This window comes from Meriones unguiculatus, chromosome 6, assembly GCF_030254825.1.
Source record: "Meriones unguiculatus strain TT.TT164.6M chromosome 6, Bangor_MerUng_6.1, whole genome shotgun sequence".
Classification (NCBI taxonomy): Eukaryota; Metazoa; Chordata; class Mammalia; order Rodentia; family Muridae; genus Meriones; species Meriones unguiculatus.
Window position 1 is genome coordinate 17439067 of NC_083354.1, and position 18966 is coordinate 17458032.

Below are 18966 nucleotides of genomic sequence, written 5' to 3' on the forward strand. Positions count from 1 at the left end.
CTTCCATCCACGTTCCTCCCTCCAACCCCCCGATGCCCACCATCCACCCTTCCTTCCTTCCTTCCTTCCTTCCTTCCTTCCTTCCTTCCTTCCTTCCTTCCTTTCTTCCAGTGACTCTAGGAAACTCACTGAAGCAGAATACATTTGTCTTTCTGTAATTGGCTTATCTTACTTCACATAATGTCATAAAGATTCGTTGTTTCAGCTCATCACAAGATTTCCTAACTTTCCAGTGCTAAGCTTGGATTGTATAGATAATAATGCATATACCAATGCATAACATGCAATTTTTACATTGTCAGACACAATGCATAAAATAAATAAACGTAGGCACCAGAAGCAGAGATTTAGTTGCTTCAGGATGAGGTAAAGAGGAAAACACTCAGCAATTTTCCTTTTCTACCAAAGGAAAGTACTTGGGACTCAGTGTGGGGAAAGAAAAGGAGAAACACACAGGCCCTTCCTCATAGTGTTTTGCTTATCCCTTCCTCCCTCCACTAATGCTTATGGGTGCCTTTAGTCATGAATGCCACTGCTATGGACACAGGCACACACACACCTGCTGAAGTCTCGGCTGTGACAGGTTTTCACTGGCCTCAGAGGACACTACTTGGCACACTGGGCTCTTGAGGGCACATGCCTCAACTTGAGGATTTTGTGCAGCGTTCCATGGAGCTGGTCCCCTGCTTTTAAACCTGTAAACACCCTGGCCCCAGGCTGAGTCCCATCACCCCGTGGAGCCCCCTAGTGGGCAACTGCGGGTTCTGCAGGTTCCCATTTCTTCCCAGGACATCATGGCCGCGCTGCAGAAAGCTTTCCCTTCACAAGTGTCATGGCTTCCTGCCCCTCAGCTGAGGACATGGATGTGTGACTCAAATAAGCACATATCTTGGAGTCTTAATGGCCTTCCAACTCAGAAATAATTCAATTGGAGGGTATGGGAACCCCCATACTAGAGAAAACTTTAAAGGTTACCCAAACATTTCTAAACAATCTGTTGAATAGACAAGATTCAAACTGTGGCTTAATTTCCTGAAAAGAATCCCTGACAAGCTCTTTTAGTGCCAAGCTCTTCCAAAGCCAGAGATCTCTGAGGGTTAGAGGGAAGAGAAAGAGAAGTGTTTCCAATATGTATGTGGCTTTGGCACTAATTTCTTTGTTATCTTTGAAAGGGAAAAGAAGCCAGATCAGAATTCCTGGGTCATCGTGCCCCAAGCTAAGCCCTCAAGATTCTGTGGGTTTCCCAGATGGGTTTATTTGTGCTAAGTTTTTAAAGCTTATCAATTAGTCTTATGGGAAAGCCTTTTATAGTTTGCAAGAATATCAGTTTTATTTAGGAATGAAACCAAGCAAGCAACAAAGAAACTGTTCTGGGTTCTTGGGAGTTTGCTATTGGTGCTCCTTCAGGCTTGGCTGATGTGAATTCGGCCCCTACGGGGAGACACTCCTGTCTGCAAGGATCGCCTGGAGCTTCCCTAGCTGGGTCCCTTTGGGGCTTTGGAGAGGAAAAATTAGACTTTTTTTTTTTTTAAGATTCAGTGTGTGAGTGTGCATGTGTGTGTGCCCCGACCACACGCTTGTTGAATGTGCCATCTGTGTTTTCTTGTGAAGGCTAGAAGAAGGTGCCAGATCTCCTGGAACTGGAGTTACAGGTGTTTGTTTGCTGCTCAGCACGGTGCTGGGAACTGAACTCTGGTCCTCTGGAATAGCATCGTATGCTTTTCACTCCTGAGCCATTTCTTTAGCCCAGGAGAATCTTTTCAGATTTCTCCTCTGGGGGAGTCTATTCTCCTTCCTAACGACCTTCATGATTTCTCCCTACCACTGGTTCTCAACCTTCCTAATGCTACACCCCTTTAAAGCAGTTCCTCATGTTGTGGTGACTCCCAACCAAAAAATTATTTCATGGCTTCTTCATAACTGTAATTTTGCTACTGTCATAAATCATAATATAAATATCTGATAAACAAGATATCTGATGCTACCCGCCCCAAAGGGGTTGAGATCCAGAAGTTCAGAACCATTTCTGCAGGCAAAAAGTACCACATTTCTTACATGTATGGGACCACAGCAACAATCATAACCTCAGTTCACCAACACTTATTCAGCACAGGGTGGCAAAGTCCTCTTCTGGATACCCACTCACCTTTGACCCCTTCTCACTATCTGTCCTTTCAAATAGAAGGAAGCCAGGACAACTAATTGACCCTAACTCTCTATGTCTCAGTGATTGACAGGGGTGTGGGAGCTGCTGGTTGAGATTTTTAAACAGCCATTAGCCTTTCAGCTCCACAGCATACACTGTATCACTGATCACTGATCCAAAACTCACAGGTGCCAGGTGCCCTCTCTCCTGGCTTACACACACACACACACACACACACACACACACACACCACACACACAAATGTGAAATCAGCCACTTCCTTGGAACTACAGCTCCAGGAATGGAGACTTTTCATAGTCTCTGTTGCTTGTTTGAGCCCTTAAAATGAAGCCAAGCATTGCCTGGGCGGTCTCAAACCATCACAAAAGAGCTAAAAGTAAGGTAGGTCATTTCATCATCCCCTTTTAGAGGTAAAGAATCTGAAATTTTGGATGGATAGCTTTTCAAGGACACTTGACTAGATGCTGGCAGAAACCCTTTCGAATCATTTCCCATTGCCCATTGCTCTTCTCTGTGGAATCAGAGTGTGTCAAATCTGAACAACACCAACACCACCGACAAAACTAAGGAAAGGATTATGCGACAGCCTCATTCGTCCACCTCCCCCGCCGTTCCCCTTGATTTGACTGCCCATCTCCCTGGGCTGGCATCGGCAGCTCAGGGCCAGGACTGGATAGAGCTTCCAGCATGAGCGCTGCTGCGCTAGCTGGGGGCCTCAGCTAACTGTATTAATGCAGTGCCTGGGTTCTACTCCACGTTACACAGATCCCCTGTTGCTCATGTGTGGCCAATGGAGACTGAGGTTCCTGCTGTTTCCCAAACAGCTCCTCTCTCCCATTCGCTTTTCCAAGCTCTGCCTAGCGAAGCACTATGTCTCCCACCATTTGCTGCTTACGCACCTCTAGGGGGTACTGAGAGTTGTCACCATAAGAGACATCAGTCCGTAAGTGGACACACCCCATCTGGAATCACAGAGGGGTCTTCCTAGGACCCTGGGAACCCTGCATTTGGCTGTGGGTGTGGCAGGTCCTGAGGACTCTGGTCCAGCCAGGCGTGCTGAAATTGGTCTGCCCCTCGTGCTGCTCGAAACACTGACTCTGAGGACACAAGTGCTTCTCCAAACAGAGAGGGAGACAGTGCTGAGAAGAAATCAGGCCATTTGGGCTGAGCTGACCAGGTTGCTTGCCTTGCAAACACGAGGACCTGGGTTTGATTCCGGTTCCTATATAAAAGGTGTGAGACACATAGATCCGTTGGCCAGAGAGCTGAATGGAACCGGGGGGTTCCAGGCCAATGAGATCCCGTCGAAATAAAGAATGATGCACATAGATGTCCTCTAGCCTCCACATGTACACACAGACACACGGGTACCTGCACACACAGGAACACATGCACACACAAAGGGGAAGAGACAGGGCGAGAGGTTCTCGTCCTGTTTTCTTCAGCTACCACTTAGACGGTGTGGCTTTCACCGTGGGCTTCCACATCCTCCCTCATGGGTTTTCATGATCGTTCTCACCCTGCCTGCTCCACAGAGGAAAAGGAGGAAGAAGCAACTTTAGTTGGCCCAAGAGGTGCAGCACGCACAACTCTAAACAGCTACCGGGAGTAAAATCTGCCAGTCCATAGGCCATTGGACCTCACGGTGCCTCAGCCAGCTGTGAGGAAAACGTGAACACCCTGGCTCTCCAAGATACTTTCCTCCGGGAAACCTTGGATGAGAGAAACTTATGCAATGATCCCTGAGTTGTGTTACAGATGTATCACTTGGGACTGGGCTCCTCAGCCTTGCATTTTGATTGGTTGTGGTTTTCTGTAGTAGTCTTTGTCTGTTGCAAAAAGTTTCCTTGATGAAAGGTGAGGACAACACCTACCTGTGGTCTAAGGACAAACACAGAGAATGTAGCGAAGGAATGGGCTGCTTTTGCAAACTGGCAGCTGTAGCTTCTCCTCCAAGATCCATGCCCCCACTAGCCCTGGGTGGTTGGTTAGGTTGCCAGCACCAGATGTGATTTCACTCTTGCTGAGCTCTGAAGTCAAATTAGAGATCTGTTTGTTACCACCAGATGGCTTAATTTCTTTCCAGCATGGTCTCCTTGGTCTGTGTTTGGAGATGCACTTCTGGTCTCAGATTCAGTGTTTGGAGCAGTATAAAGGGCAAATCAACTCCAGCACTCCTAGCTGAACAGTTCTCCAGGCTCTAGCACACCTGCAGCCAAAGGCATGATTTCTGGGGCCCTAGGAAGACACCTCCTGTGATTCCAGACAGATGTGTTTAACTTACAGAGTGATGTTGAATTTACGCCAGTTCCTTCTTGCTGGCCACTTAAGAGTGGCAACTTCTGGTACTACCCATTTCCACACACGGCACAGGCCACTACACCCAAGCACGCAGACTCTCATGTGAGGCAAGCACCTCACTGAGCCATCTTTCTAGGTCCTCCTTATCTGCCCCCTCTGACACAGTGCTTTTCTATTCACACTGCCACGCTGGCACTCAGCCATTGCTATGGGCAAAGTTTCCAAACTGGGATTGAGCAGTTAGAAAAGCTCTTCCACCTTGGGAAGAGACTCATGAGATGGTAAAGTCACTGTTGCCTAAGTTCCTTTGTGTCATAAGATTTGCAAGGCAACAGGTAGAACTAACTTCCCTGTATGCCCATCAACTTTGCCCGGATCTGTCATGGTGAACATTTTGGAGAGAATCACAGAGCGGGATAGGAAGTCTCCTCATGCGCATCTCCCCTGACCACAGCCCCTGGCTATCAAACTGAGTGCTTCCTCCCTGGCCCTTGTTTCATGCTGTCAGTCCTTCCATGTTTAGGCCACAGCAAATTACCCAGGCAAAGTTCCAATCCCTTCCTCAAATACCTGCTCATAGGTTCTATCTGGGTATCTCCGGGTCAACCACAGTATCCATGTCCAAAGCCCCACGTCAAGCTCTCAGCCTGCGACTTTGATTCAGTTTCTGGGGCAGTGTGCATCTGCCTCCCTTCCGACCTGACTTTGAAACAGCAGTTACCATTTTCTTCTCTCAGATTCATTCAAGTGCTGGTAGTTTCTTTTCTTCCCTTCCTCTCCATCCGAGTATCATGTCAGACTGTCTCTTTCTCTGACCTCTGCTGCTGTCCCTCTATAGCAAACCCACCTCCAGGGCCTCTGTATGGGCACGTTGTCAGTATGTTGGACCTGCCTGGTCAACCCATCTGTTAATCTTGTCAGGCTTGGCCTCACCTCTATCTCTATAGTTGCTTTCATCAAGACTGCTCTCTTACACTAACCCCATTCATTCTGTATACACACACACACACACACACACACACACACACACACACACACAGAGACAGAGACAGAGAGACAGAGACAGAGACCGAGAGACAGAGAGGGAGACAGAGACAGAGAGAGAGTGTGTGTGTGTGTATGTGTAATGGTGTTCCAGAGGACTCATTACTCCAGGCCTTTCTCTTGCTTCATCTACTGTATGTGAGGGCAATTCATAGAAGCTTTGCCTTACATCTGATTCTGGCCCAAGGGGCTCCACTGCCCACTTTCCATCTGTTCCTGTGAAGGACCATAGCAAGGAATCCCGGTCCACAGTGGCACATCTCTGCCCACTGTCAGTTTGCTTTGGGCAAATTCATTGGTCCACATTTTGTTTCTCCTGACCAGAACCTTGATAGAGACTCCAAGGGTTGGAAGTGAAAGATGTGTAGATCCTAAGTGTGGGAACCATTCCCTAAAAGCTCCACCCTGAGGCTGACGTAACAGCTCAGCAGGTAAAAGTGCTTGACGAATGGGCCTGACTACCTGAGTTTGATCCCAGAAACCTATGGTGAAAGGAGAAAACCAACTCCAGCAAGTGGCCCTCAGGATTCTACAGGTACTCTGGCATGTATGTTCCTGTCCCCACATCAATACATTCACACACACACACACGAAATAAAAAAATCAAGTCTATTATAACTGGACTCTGAGAGCACAGAGAATGTCAGTGAACTGTAGCTAACAGAGAAATCCTGCTTACAGCCACAGGAAGATCTCACCAGCTCATCGGCCTTTGATTTCCTTCTGGTAAGAGTGAAGCTACTAGGAAGTGCCCAGCAGCAGGAACCCTGATGGTGAGCTCAGGGCTTGTTGAGGTCCACATCACAGATTCCTTTGAGGGTTGTTTCTGAAACCTGAAGTTCACATGTGCCCATATTTATGTGCCACAAAACTGTAAACACACGGGTTTTAAGTAGTGTCAGAGCACAAGTTTGTTTGTTTAACCTTAATGTATTCTATAAAATACCCTCGCAGACTTCTGCTCAGTCACGTAAGAGCACAGCCCAGCCAAAACTCCCAGCTAAGAAGTAAAGACGAAAGTGTTCAGTAAAACAGACTCACAAACACAAACAATCCCAAGGAGTACACAATATAAATGCTTTATTGCTAGCACAGAGGTTTCTTTTGAAGTAAATTAAAAGTCATAAATCTTCATTTTCACATTCTATGCTGTGGTTTGAAGGGAGCTAGCTGGTTAATGGTGTGTTCACATCGGTGTACTGTAGAAAGATCAGGGCGCCCGCTGGAAGGACTCAAAGCACATGTCAGGGCTCTGTCTGCCGAGCGCATTGTCGTCATTTGTCACGAACAGTAAGGAGAGCTTGCTTGAAGACATTGTGGACAGGCAGGTTATAAATAGAAAACTGAAAACTGATTTGGTTAGAAAGCAGGAAACCGTTAAATAGAGAGGGCGACAGATAATATGTCCATATTCTACACCTAGGTTATATTTGGCATTTTTAAATAATGTTGTTCACCCAGGCTAGAGGCTGGCTTCGATTTGGCAGCTGGGGAGAGAAGATGAGGAAGCCAGTGCTGTCTCCATCCCAAATGGGGTTCACTGGAAGGCAGAGAGAAGGGTAGGATTGGAAGGAAGGAAAGCTGTTGCTTCCCCTCTTCCCCCCTGCAGGCTGAAGCTCATTTGTTATGAGGCAAGAATGGTGAATGGATGACTGGGCCACAGGGCATGACAGAGGAGGCCGGGCGGGACATGGCAGTCTTGGCATACTGGCGCTCTGCAAACAGAGAAAGGGGATCATCAGGCTGGAGCGCAGCTTTCAAATGCATTGGCAGCAGACTGCAGGCAGGTGATCCAGGCACAGGGGGCCAGAAGAGCCAGCGCACTGGAGTAGCAGGTGTTGGTGCAATGGGGACAAGGATGCAGGAGAGGCCGTGGTTCTGACACCAGCAATAACTCACTCCACAAGGCCAGCCAGCCTTGGGAACAGTCATTTTGCAAGGCCTCTGGCATCACCAACTTCCTGAGCCTACCTGGTGTATTTTAGTTGGTCCTAAGATGAGCTTTGGAAAATAGCTCAGTCATCAATGGAAGCAAGGGCTGTGGTCTTCACTTTATTCCAGAATAATCAAGAATTTCACACACACACACACACACACACACACACACACACACCAAACTGGAGCAAGCTCAGAAGCTGTGATCTACCAAGATGACCTCTGATCTCCTCATCTGCATCTTCTTTTTGCTGTGCTATTTATGGAAGTAAGAAAAGGACTATCCTTCACCAGTGCCACTTAGAACATCTGCAGTGTACCAGCTCCTGGCATTTTTAGTCTGCCCTGGCTCTAACTAAAACCATTTCATGTTTTGCTTTGAAGAAATGGATAACATGAAATGGTAATTTGGCTGCAAAACCTTGGAAAATTGTTCCCGGCCCAAACATCTGCCCTAAATGAGCTCAGCTGAGGTCTCCTTGGAAGAGGGAGGAGTGAGGAGCGAGCAGGAACTGGAAGGAAGAAAATGAAGACAGGGCCAAAAAGCTCTTTCGGACAAGTGCCCCGCCCCCCCTGCCATCTCCCTGATATTTGGTATCATTAAGGTGACTTCTTCCAGAGTGTCTATAAACCCTGCCTTGCTGGCCTGTGTCAAAGGTGCAGTGACCTGCCTGCTATGTCATCAAGTAAATATTTAGAGAAGGGCTGGCCTCAGCTCTGTACTCTTCAGGCTGGGCTCTACAGAGAACACGGGGAGCCAGCAGTGCCTTCACCTTCTGCCTGGGCCTCTTAGGAGTTCTTCTGGGGGATCTTCACCGTCACGGTCTTCACCTCTGAGTACTCTCGCAAGCCAAACTCACCCCTGAAACACACAATGGGTAGATTCAGACACCGGCCGCACAGGGGACCGAGCCTGAGTTGTGATGGCACCCTCTGTAAGGTGGGCCTGTCAGCTGTGAGTAGCAGGCCATGGAGCTCTGCCTACAAACTCCTTGTGCAAAGCCCTCCTCAGGGCAGAGAGCTGCCCGCTCACGGGCAAACACAGACTGCTAAAGGTTTACTTGTTTTCAGAGCACAGGATAGAAAGGAAGGGATTCCTTGGTACCCTGAGAGCCAGACCTGGGCTTAGCCAAGGTGAGATAGCTCACAGCTGAGCACCGTGGCAGTGAGAAGCCAATCTGCCAATGCCCGGGCCATGTTTCCACCTTCTGGGAACACTGGTCCTTCAGGACTGAGTGTGCCACTCTGTAGGGCCTGCTCCAGCCTCTGCGGACTTCTGATGTCCCCGTGCTGACAGCCTGCCTAGAGGGCTGCTCTCTACCTATGAGAGGGACCTCTAGATTAGAATCCTTTTCAGTACATAAAATTTTAGTTTCTCATTCCTTATACTTCCTAAATGGGGATGGGCAGGATAGCCAAAGGCCCACCGTGTGAAAACGAAAACCACCTTCATCACCTTCAATATGGTCCTGACGAAAAGCTGGCGGGAAGATGTAAGAAATAATTAAGATGGCCATTAGGGATCCCTCTCCCTAAGAGTCTCCACAGTTACTTCCTTTCCGGAATTGTGGCTGGTAATGGGTCAAGGGTTGTCAGGAAGTAGTTACGGAGACATCACTGCTGGGCTGAGGAAAGCAAAGCCAAGTAACTGGTTGTAGCCCAACTAGGTTGCAGGTGAGTGCACCTCAGAGGAAATGTCTACCACAGTGTCACTTCAGCTATGGCACTCTGTCCCCCATGGAGCTGGGCTCAGTCAGCTGGCTTTCTGACCTCCCTGGAACTGTGGGCTGGCCACACTACTCTTCACATTGAGGACACAGAGGGAGAGGAAGTGGAGGAGAGAGTGGATGAAGGCTTTTGCTTTACAACCCTCTATTCAAGTTCTACCCTGTTGCCACATTGTCTCTGTCAAGAGATGGACTACTCAGAATTGCTTCTGCATGTGAAAGACTAGTGAGAAAACCGTCTTCTGCATCCGTCAGCCACGAAAGACCCGGTTCCTATAGCTGAGTTCTACAAGCAGGACCTGAGGCAATGGCCCATCCTGCTACTTTTGGGATCCCACGGTCCTATGCACAGCTCCAACAGCATTGTCAGTAGCTCCTCTGGGGACCACACCCAAGTTGACAAGGGACCCCTGGGATACAACAGGCAACCAAGAAAACTCTAAGCACGCCATTGCCATCACTGTCTGGGCCATTCTACTCAGAGGAGAGTGAACGGGGCCTCATTACACATAGCCCCACTAACTCCATCCAGGCCCTGGGTGTATTACCAGCTTCCTCTGGCTTCCTCTGGCCTTTTTCCTGCCCTGGGGTCATTCTGAAAGTGTCTCCTCTTCAGGACATCGCGTGCTTTCTGGTGGCAGTGAGGTCACTCACTGCCTTCTGTTTCCTTACACATGCACTTGGGCAGACCCTGAAGCATACTTTCTTCCCACTCTGGTCCCCAAGCTGTGAGAAGTATGAGGGGGATCTATGGAATCAGAAACAGGTCACCATGGCTGCATTCGAGTGTGCCCTACCCTGTTTGTGTGTGTGAAGCTCTTGGGTGGCCTTACTGGCTGGAGGGTTTTTGCCTAGTCCTAGGCAGGGATGGATACACGGGCTTCTTGGAGGCAAAGGAGGTAACTCAAACCCACAGTCAAAAGGACTGCCATGTTCCCAGGGTTATCAAGGAGTGTCAGTGAGAGGCCTCAGAGTAGTGTAATAGGGACATTGTGGAGCAAAAACAGAATTCTGTAGTCAGTTGACAGGGAAAAAATGGCTCTTCCGCTAGCTAGCTGAAGGGTTCCTTTGGGCTACCCTTTTCCCCAAGAACAGTCACCTCCCCTGTGGCAGTTCTTGGGCCCCAGCATACACAGTTATCACCCAAGGACTACACTGTGGGGCTTTGACCCGTCCCACACCAAAGTTTCTGCTTCTGTGGGTCTGGGGAGGGTCAGAAGACTGGACACGGGACTCTGAAATCTTTGAAGTTTAGATTTTTCTGCAATTTCACATCATTTAGGGTCTTTCTCTCAAATCTGCTCACTAACTGTAGTTAGTCTGCGAGTCTAGATGCACAGTTAACAAGAGAGAACCTCACTGCTCAAGAGCCAGGCCTTCCTTAGGGCACTTCCACCTTGTGCCCACCATCATCACTGCACGTGGTCTCAGGGCAAAGACCCCAAGAGGTTCCCGTGTCTGCTTCTCAGTAGATGAGGTTAGTCACCGAGATGAATAAAGGGGGCGCCCAAAGATAAGAAAAAGTGTTAGAGTTCAGTGGCACCCAGCAAACCGTCTTAGGAAGCCTTAGATTTCTGTCTAGAGTGTATTTCCCCATTCTTCTATTGAGCTCCCTGCAGCAATTTTCTGAATGAGGTCCGCACTCTGCCTGTACCAGCATCATTCCCGAAGCCTATTAAAACATGAAGCTCCTGGTCCCTAGTCCAGAACCACTCAACCAGTCTCAGAGCGGGACCCCAGAGAGGCATACAATAATCCCAACCCTTCAGATCAAAGATGACTTCTGATCATGCATGCTGTGTATGTGGGTGTGAGTTTGTACATGTGTGTGTGCGTGTATGATGTATTTGTGAGTGTGTGTGCATGCATGTATTTGCGAGTGTGAGGGTGAGTGTGTGTGCGCGCATGACTTGAGAAGCTTGGTTGCAGAGCATGCAATCATACTTTCAGTCCTAACCCTAGCTGTCTCAGACCTTACCCTCCACAGCTGTCTTTCCATACCTTCAGGTCAGAGTGATTTTGTAGGTAGTGTTTTCCCACCTTTCATCTCAGGAGACTGAAATCATGCAGGAGCAAAGGACAGAAAACAAGATAAGAAAACCAGCTTTGGGGCAGGCAGCCCCTCTAGCCTGTAACCTGGGGAAAGGGGGAGGGGCACATCAGGTAACCTGTAGAGGGCAGCCACCCTGCAGTCTGGAGAGACACTTAGGCAAGGCAGTCAGCTGGGAGCTTGCTTCCCTTCTGCCCCAGCTGGGGATGGGCAAGGAGACTCTGGGATGTGAGACAAACAATCCTTCCTGGAGGGAAGGCTAAGTGGATTTTCTGGAGACTATCAACTGGATGGAAGGCAGAGCAGGTTCTTTGGTTTAAAGCATTTCCTATTACTCTAGGTCATTAAGAAATAGAAAACATGTTTTGGGAGTAAGTGGAGACCAAGAACCAGGTCATTTACATCACAGCTTCTTAAACTGTGGCCCATAGGGGCTTGTGTAGGGAATAGGCTCACGAAAAGGTTGGCAATGGTACAGGGTTTCTGAATACTCAGTGGCCAAAATTAATTCAAAATCAAATACATAATGTAAGGGAGGTGTTTCAGGCTGTGCTCGCCCATGTTAACTCTTGTGGCTTCATGTGTGCCCGTGTGGTTCTGAAAACGAGACACACTTAGCACCTTACATGCCATCATGCTATCTTCCAACCTCAACACATCAGCTCAGGTTCCAGACCACTATTTTCGCTATGAGGCAGGGGCATCTGCCATGAATTCCATGTTTATTAGAATACAAGATTGCTTATAGAAACGTGATTTTTTTTTTATTATAGAGAAGAAAAGCTTTTAGTATTTTCCTCTTTCCTTCCTTGGCCTGTAAGTAGCAAATGAGCACATCTTTGGATTGTATTATTAGAATGTTTGATTTAAGTGCTATCGTGCAATAAAATGCTATTGTAGTTCGATAAACATTTGTTAAGTGACTTTGGGTTGGGATAGGATTGCCAACAATTTCTGGCCCTAAGCATGCTTCTGCTACTTGGCAGTCCATGTTTGTGTGAAGCTGTGTTCTCAGCTCTGACAAGATGCCCTCTGTCCTACAGCATCAAGTATCCAGCAAATTTAGTCCTTTATATAAAAATAAGCGAGCATTCCCATCTCTTTAATAACCAAAGTGTGTAAAGTTTGATAAATTTTTGACCAAAAAGTAAAACTATATACATTAATAATTACTTTTTAAGAAATTTCTTTATGATTACCAGGAAATGTTTGGGTTGTATGCCTATTTTGCATACTTATATACTTAGGGTTTCCTAAAAATTTCTCAGGCAAAAAGGAGTCACAAATAGAAAAGGGTTGAGAAAGCATGACTTGGGTAAGATGGATCAGTCTCATCAAAGCACGCCATCCCTCATTTCTCTGCAAATGCCGGGGGAGGTCACACCAGCCACTCTCTCTCTGTAGGGAGAGAGTCTCTCTGTAGGGAGAGAGTCATGTTTTCTTGGTCGTTGTTACATATGGTTTGACAGGGCCAAAGTGTCCCCCCAAACAGCCTTCTAGCAAAGGGAGAGTTCTGGGAAGAGAGCAGAGCCACATAACATCAGAAGTCTGAATCCTGGCAGGGCCTCTTTCTGATGAGGGACAGGGTAGCCTGGGGCTGGGCTCCACTAGCCGGAGGACATTTATAACAAGTTTATTTTATGCTGGTGATTCACCGTGTTAATGATCTGTAGCAAAACACTGAATGAGAACAGTGCTCCCAGCACCAGTGACTGTCCCAACACTTCAGAGAGATTGGTGAGGACAGCCACAGAGGCAGGAAATGAGAGAGCAAGCAGAATGCAACCCCAAGAGTGGGAGCAGAGAGTTAAGGCCATATGGGGGCCAAGAAGCGGTGTGGTATGCAAGAAGGCTTTGGACAGCTGATGGAGGACAAGCTCCCGTGAGGACAGGATTCCAGGTGTGTTACAGTCCTGGCTGGAAGACAAGTGTGGACAGAGGGCAGGGCCACGGGAGCAGGGGAGCAGAAGAGCTGTGCCACTGCTCGGAGGGAGAAAAACTGCTGCACCTCAGAACTACCATGTTCCTCAAGGAAAAGAAGAGCCACACTCCCAGCTCCCGGCTCCCTCCTTGATCACCGCTGGCAGCTTTGCTCTCCAAAGGCTTTCCAGACTCTACATGTTTATCTACTTAATCCTAGCGTATCCACAAAGCAACACTCCCAAGCAGGTACTATAATTATTTTCATCTTGTAGAGAAGGACTCAAAGGCTTGGGGGAGACTGAAATTTTTCTCCTAAGTTACAGAGGTAGGAAGCAGAAGTGCCAAGGTTTGCATCTAAGCAACAAGACTTTCCAAACTACTCTTAGCCTTGAAGCTGTTCTGCCCAACTAGGGCAATGGCAAGAGGCTGGAGGATGCCAGCTGCAGTGCGTGAGGCCGGCAGGGGCCCTCTTCAGGTTACTGGGGTCCCTGCACATCCCGCAGACAGCATACTCTCCCACAGCGCTTGTGCTCACGCTCCCTCTACTACCTTGCTCTGCCCTCCAAGCTCAGAAGAATATCCTTCATCTGCTCATCTGCCAAGTGCTCCCACCTTAAAAGGCCAATTCAAAGCCCTGTTCAAGACCATGGTGAAACTGCCAGCCTTTCACTGATCTCCCTCATCTCTGAGCTTCTTTCACTTCAGGTTCTTTCCCGGGCCCCTCTGAGCCCTGCCATGTTGTACATTTCATTTATCCAACAACACTCTAAGTGCCTTGATGTGCTGCAGTCCCTGCACAGAACGAGCCCAGTGATTTGCTGTCCGTGTTCACTACTAGTTAGTAGGTTGTGGACCAAACAATTGCTTTTTTAAAAAGCCATTCAGTAATATCAGGGGGAAGGGGCCTGGATAATGTTTCTTCCTGTGAGCCACAGGATTCAGAAAACAGATTCACTCCTTCCAAACTGAGACTGTTGAACTAAGTGGGGATGCCAGATCAGGAAGCCTCTGGCCGCAACTCATTCCAAGAATGGCACTCTCCCCCCAAATCAATTTGTATTGAAGTCTGCACCAAGTCTCCTGTCCAGACTACTTGTGCTGCGGCCCTGTTTTTACAGCTCACCAGCATCTCAGGACAACTGTGTTGGTTTTGAAGACTTTCCAGAAGAGCCCTGTGCTTGGCCCTAGACGGCCATGGCTGACTGTCATGTTAACTATCTGAAGCCACTGAGGCTTAGGCTTGAGTGTCAGAGCGGACTTGTACTCTCTGTGGGGCTGAGGTAAGTCGTGACCACTCGACCCTGAGCTCCTCAGCTGAGTTATCTGCACATTAAAGGGAATACATCTTTATCACTGCAAAAATCAAACGGGATGATGGGAAGAAAGAAGGTAGCACAAAGCCAGATAAATGGCAGCTACTTAGCTGGAGGCAGCTGCTGAGGTCCAGCTGCTGTGTCACCCCCAACTGTGTATGTGGGAACTTGTTGCACAATGTGATAGTCTTAACAAGTGGGGCCAGGCCTCATGATTAAGTCATGAGGGCTCCGCCCTGACAAATGGGAGCTGAGCCCTTCTAGGATAGGCTCCAGCACACTTCCTTCCCTCTGAACTTCATGAGGACATGGCAAGTGCCATCTGTGAGAAATGAGCCAGACACCAAATCTACCAGCACCTTGTCCTTGGACATAGTTCCCAGAGCCATGAGCACAAAGTTCCTAATGTTTACACTGCCAGAAGAAGGTTGTGTTGTAGTGGCCCAAGCGACTAAATAACACCCGCTACTGTTAATGCAGAACTCTTCTGTTCATCTTCCCCACCAGGCTTTGCCAAGGCATCTATATGTCAGGCATTATATGCCTTCAAAACTCTGATATCCCCTCAGTTGCCAAGCAATTTCCCTGAAAGGCCTTGAGATGTGTTCAATTTAGATCTTCATCCAGTCCCCTCCCCAGACCTGTGTGCTAGTTCCACAGTCCCAACTCTAGAGGCTCTAGAGGGGCTGAGCAGGTGGTACAAACAAACAGCCCGGAATGGCAACCAGCAGTTAGCCCCTTGACACTACAGGACTGCAGCAAGCTGCAGAGCTCAGAGCACTGGTGAATTTGTTCTTGAGGGTGAATGTAAACAAGCCATCCAGGCTTTCTGTAATGCATCATGCTTTACTGCCTCAGCTCAAGGTTCCCCAAGCTATGAAGGCAGAGGGAAATGTTCCTGGGGCGGGTTCTGGGCCCTGGCCTGGCAGCTGCTGGGTGCTAGGCCTGAAAAGCTGCAATAGTGTGTTCTCTGTGGGGTCTTTTCTGCCCTCAGCAGACAACAGAGGTTTTTCCTCTGTCCTTACAAGATGAAGTCGAATAATGGACCCATGTTCTCTGTCCACTGTATGAGGGAGCCGCATGTAACCTTGGTACCATGTGACACTCAGCTTATATGAGTTTATGCTCAGTAAAATGTCACATTAAGCTGGGCATGGTAGCTCACACCTGGAATCTCAGCACTCAGGAGGCAGAGGCAGGAGGATTGCTGTAAGTTTGAGGCGAGCTGACAGGACAATGTCCCAGGCATTTCCAGGCTTCAGGGTGAGGCCCTATCCCAAACAACGGCAGAAACAAAGCCTGTGAATGGAGGCATGAAGGTGGAGTGGAGTGTTTTGTCAGCGCCCTTTTGTACCGACACATCCCATCTATGCAGACAGCAGAATCTCCGACACTTACATTTCTCTCCCATTTCCAGACATCTTGAACCCCCCAAAGGGGCTCTGAGCATTTAAGGCATTGTAACAATTGATCCTGAAAGAAGAAAAGAACACTGTCAATATGAATCCCACCTCACAAAAATAATTCAACTGATGTCTTTCTTTGAGAAATTTTTTTCCAAAGTGAAAAATTCATAATGACTTCCATTTTCTGGTCTAGTTAAAGACAGTTTTCTCAGGTTGAGGTCTGGCTGTCTTCTGTCTTCCCCCCTTTCAGAGGACCCCTATCTGATAACACCCTGCCACAGTTTCAATGTTGTTGAACCCTCAAGGGTTCACAGGTTGATAGCTTGGTCCGCAGGGTAGCAATGCTGAAGATGAGGAGAAATTGTTAAAGGTGGAGTCGGAGGGGGGGTGCTCCTTAGTCACTGGGGGAGCTACCATAGAAGCAAGGGATTGAGGATTGAGGCAGTTTCTGCAAGAGCAAGCTGCTCTAAGAGCAAGCCTCACCTCTGACTCTTGCTCTCTGTTTTCTGTCTGGCCATGTGACCTCTTCCTCCACCACCCTCTGCCATGAGGTAACATGGCCAAGAAAGGCCCTGCCAGAGTCTGACCATGCTCACTGGGCTAATTGCCTCCCCTGTGAGCTAAATAAAACTCTGAAATAAAGCTAGTATTTAGTGATAGTAATAAACTGTGGACTGACACAGGCCTCTTGAGCGCACAGGGGGCATCTTACCAAACTGTCCCCGCTTGCATTGCAGATGACACCATGAGAGCCTTGTTGATGTCATTAGTGAAGACAGCTGCTACAAGTCCAAAGTCTGAGTTATTGGCTCTTTCTATAACTTCATCCATAGTCTTAAACCTCAAAATTTCCTGAACAGGACCAAAGATCTACAAACAAAACAGTGTATGCAAAGATGAAAACTATTAAAACCGAATTACTGTCCAAATGCTTTGGAAATCTCGGGAAAGATGTGGCTATTTTAGGAATGCCATGATACCTCCTCCTTGGCAATCCGCATGTCATCAGTGACGTTGGAGAACACGGTGGGCTCAATGAAGAAGCCCTTCCTTCCCAGTCCTTTGCCTCCACACTCCAGCTTGGCACCCTCAGCCACTCCACTCTGGATGAGCTCCAGGATCTTGTTGTATTGTTTCTTATCAATCTACAGGAGACATCATTTGATGACTCTTGGAAGGTCTTCCAAGAAACCGCGAAACACGCACATTCTCATGAACCCCTTCTGTGTGACTTTCTTCCCCCAATGTCCTTGTATGCAGTCACATCCTATGAGGGTGATGCTACCAAATACATTTTGAACAATGAAAAAAGTGGAATTTTTGTACGATTGCACCTTACAGAGAAGGAATCCAAAGGACTCTGACGACTGCCCAACCGGAGATACCAAGGCGAGATTTTTTAAAACTTATCAAAATGATAGAAGCCTGGCCCAATGGATATTCAGCTTCTATAAAGAATACTTGGACTTCTTTATATATTCTTACAAAGAATGCTTACTTTTTTCAGATGAATAATTAAACAAATCATATACTGACATTAAAAAGACAAAACCAATGGATTACAGCCTCTCAGTTGTGCCCCCTTAAGGTACTATTGGGTTTTTCTCTAAAGGAATTCCTTTAGAGTGGTGAATTAAACTTCCTAAGGGCAAGATTCCTGGTTGAAAACAGAAGCCGGCATGGAAGTTGCTGTTCAGTCATTATGGCGAATAACATAAGAAACTGTATTCACCCAGGTTTTCTTAGCTAAAACCTCAATCTTCTCACCAGGGGTCCCCAAACTGAGAGGTGGTTTCCTTTGCTAGAAAACCCATACTTTGTGACCCAGATGAGAGCTGGTTCAGACAACCCCCCACAAATTCTGACCCCGAGTAGTTTAAAACTGTAGGTTTTGGAAACCTAAAATGGTGGTTACAGCTTGACATGCTCCAATGTGCAGCCTGGCTGCTTAGGAGGTACATTTGTGAAGTGTCTGCTGTACCATGAGTGTAAGAAAGCCAGCCAACTTTCCAGTCCTACACACTACTTCAGGGTTACTCCCTGGTAACAGGGAGAGGAGTCTGAGGAGAGGTCCATCTTTTCTGACCAGAACATCTGAAAAGCAGCTAGAAAAATGGGGGATGGGGCTACCTTAACAAGATCCACCCTGCCACACCCAGCAATCTCCTTCCTACTAGATCACCCCCAAAGTTTAAAATGCATTTCCTGTAATTCCAATTCCATAGTCCTTTAGAGGTTATCTATAGTGATGTAAAGAGAGGCAACATCCCAGAGGCTGCATTTTCAACTGTAAAGAGAAGGTATAAGAGCAAGGAGGCAGTTGGAAGTGGAAGAGGCTGTTTGGCTGGGTCCCATTAGCACGTGTGCCAGCTCTGACTAAACTACATAAGGGTGCTGCTTACGGTTTCTTACCTGAGGACCCTGCTCGGTGGTGGGATCAAACGGGCTCCCCACAATGCGCCTCTTGGCCCTTTCCACACTTCTTTTCACGAATTCTTCATAGATGGACTCCTCCACAAAGATGCGCGACCCTGCGGTGCAGCACTGCCCTTGGTTGAAGAACACTCCCTGGTGGGCCTGCTCCACAGCATAGTCCACTACAAGAGGGGGCACCACACTCTCAGCACAGCTCCACTACAAGAGGGGGCACCACACTCTCAGCACAGATAGCCTGGGGCCTGTCTAGGGAGCCATCTTCCTGTCTGCTCCGAAGGCCCCGTTATAGCGCCCTGCTCATCATAGCCTACGCCAGTGAGTAGCTCGGGATTAAAAACATATCTTAGTATGTTCAAACCATACAATACTTGGAAACCTCACCTTACTGAGCCTCTTTCTTGTTTCTGCAAACAGAAGGACCAGCCCTCATCACTCATAACAGATTTAAATTTCTCTATACAAAACACCCAGGATGATAACTGATCAAGAAAAGCAATGGAGACTAACAAAAGCAATGGAGACTAACACATAAGGGTAAGAGCTTAGCAAACCTTTCCAGTTTTAAGAAAAACCAGAAATCAGAGTTTTAATATGTCCTTTTAAGCTCAGTGTAATGGTTGGAAGAGTAAACATATATTCCATGCATTTGGCCTGTGGGCTGCTT

The 18966-nt window shown here is 47.8% G+C and overlaps 1 protein-coding gene across 1 annotated transcript in view; it reads right to left on the bottom strand.

Moving 5' to 3' along the window:
* Positions 1–6573: 6573 nt before the first annotated feature.
* Aldh1a2 (aldehyde dehydrogenase 1 family member A2) overlaps positions 6574–18966 on the bottom strand; it is a 78093-nt gene continuing 65700 nt past the window's right edge. The window contains exons 9-14 of the mRNA XM_021660031.2: positions 18279–18463; positions 16847–17011; positions 16579–16736; positions 15859–15933; positions 8221–8309; positions 6574–7227 (exon numbers count right to left, since the gene is read on the bottom strand). Coding sequence (XP_021515706.1) covers positions 8237–8309; positions 15859–15933; positions 16579–16736; positions 16847–17011; positions 18279–18463 — 656 coding nt within the window. The 3' untranslated portion in view covers positions 6574–7227; positions 8221–8236. The remainder of the gene's footprint in view (positions 7228–8220; positions 8310–15858; positions 15934–16578; positions 16737–16846; positions 17012–18278; positions 18464–18966) is intronic.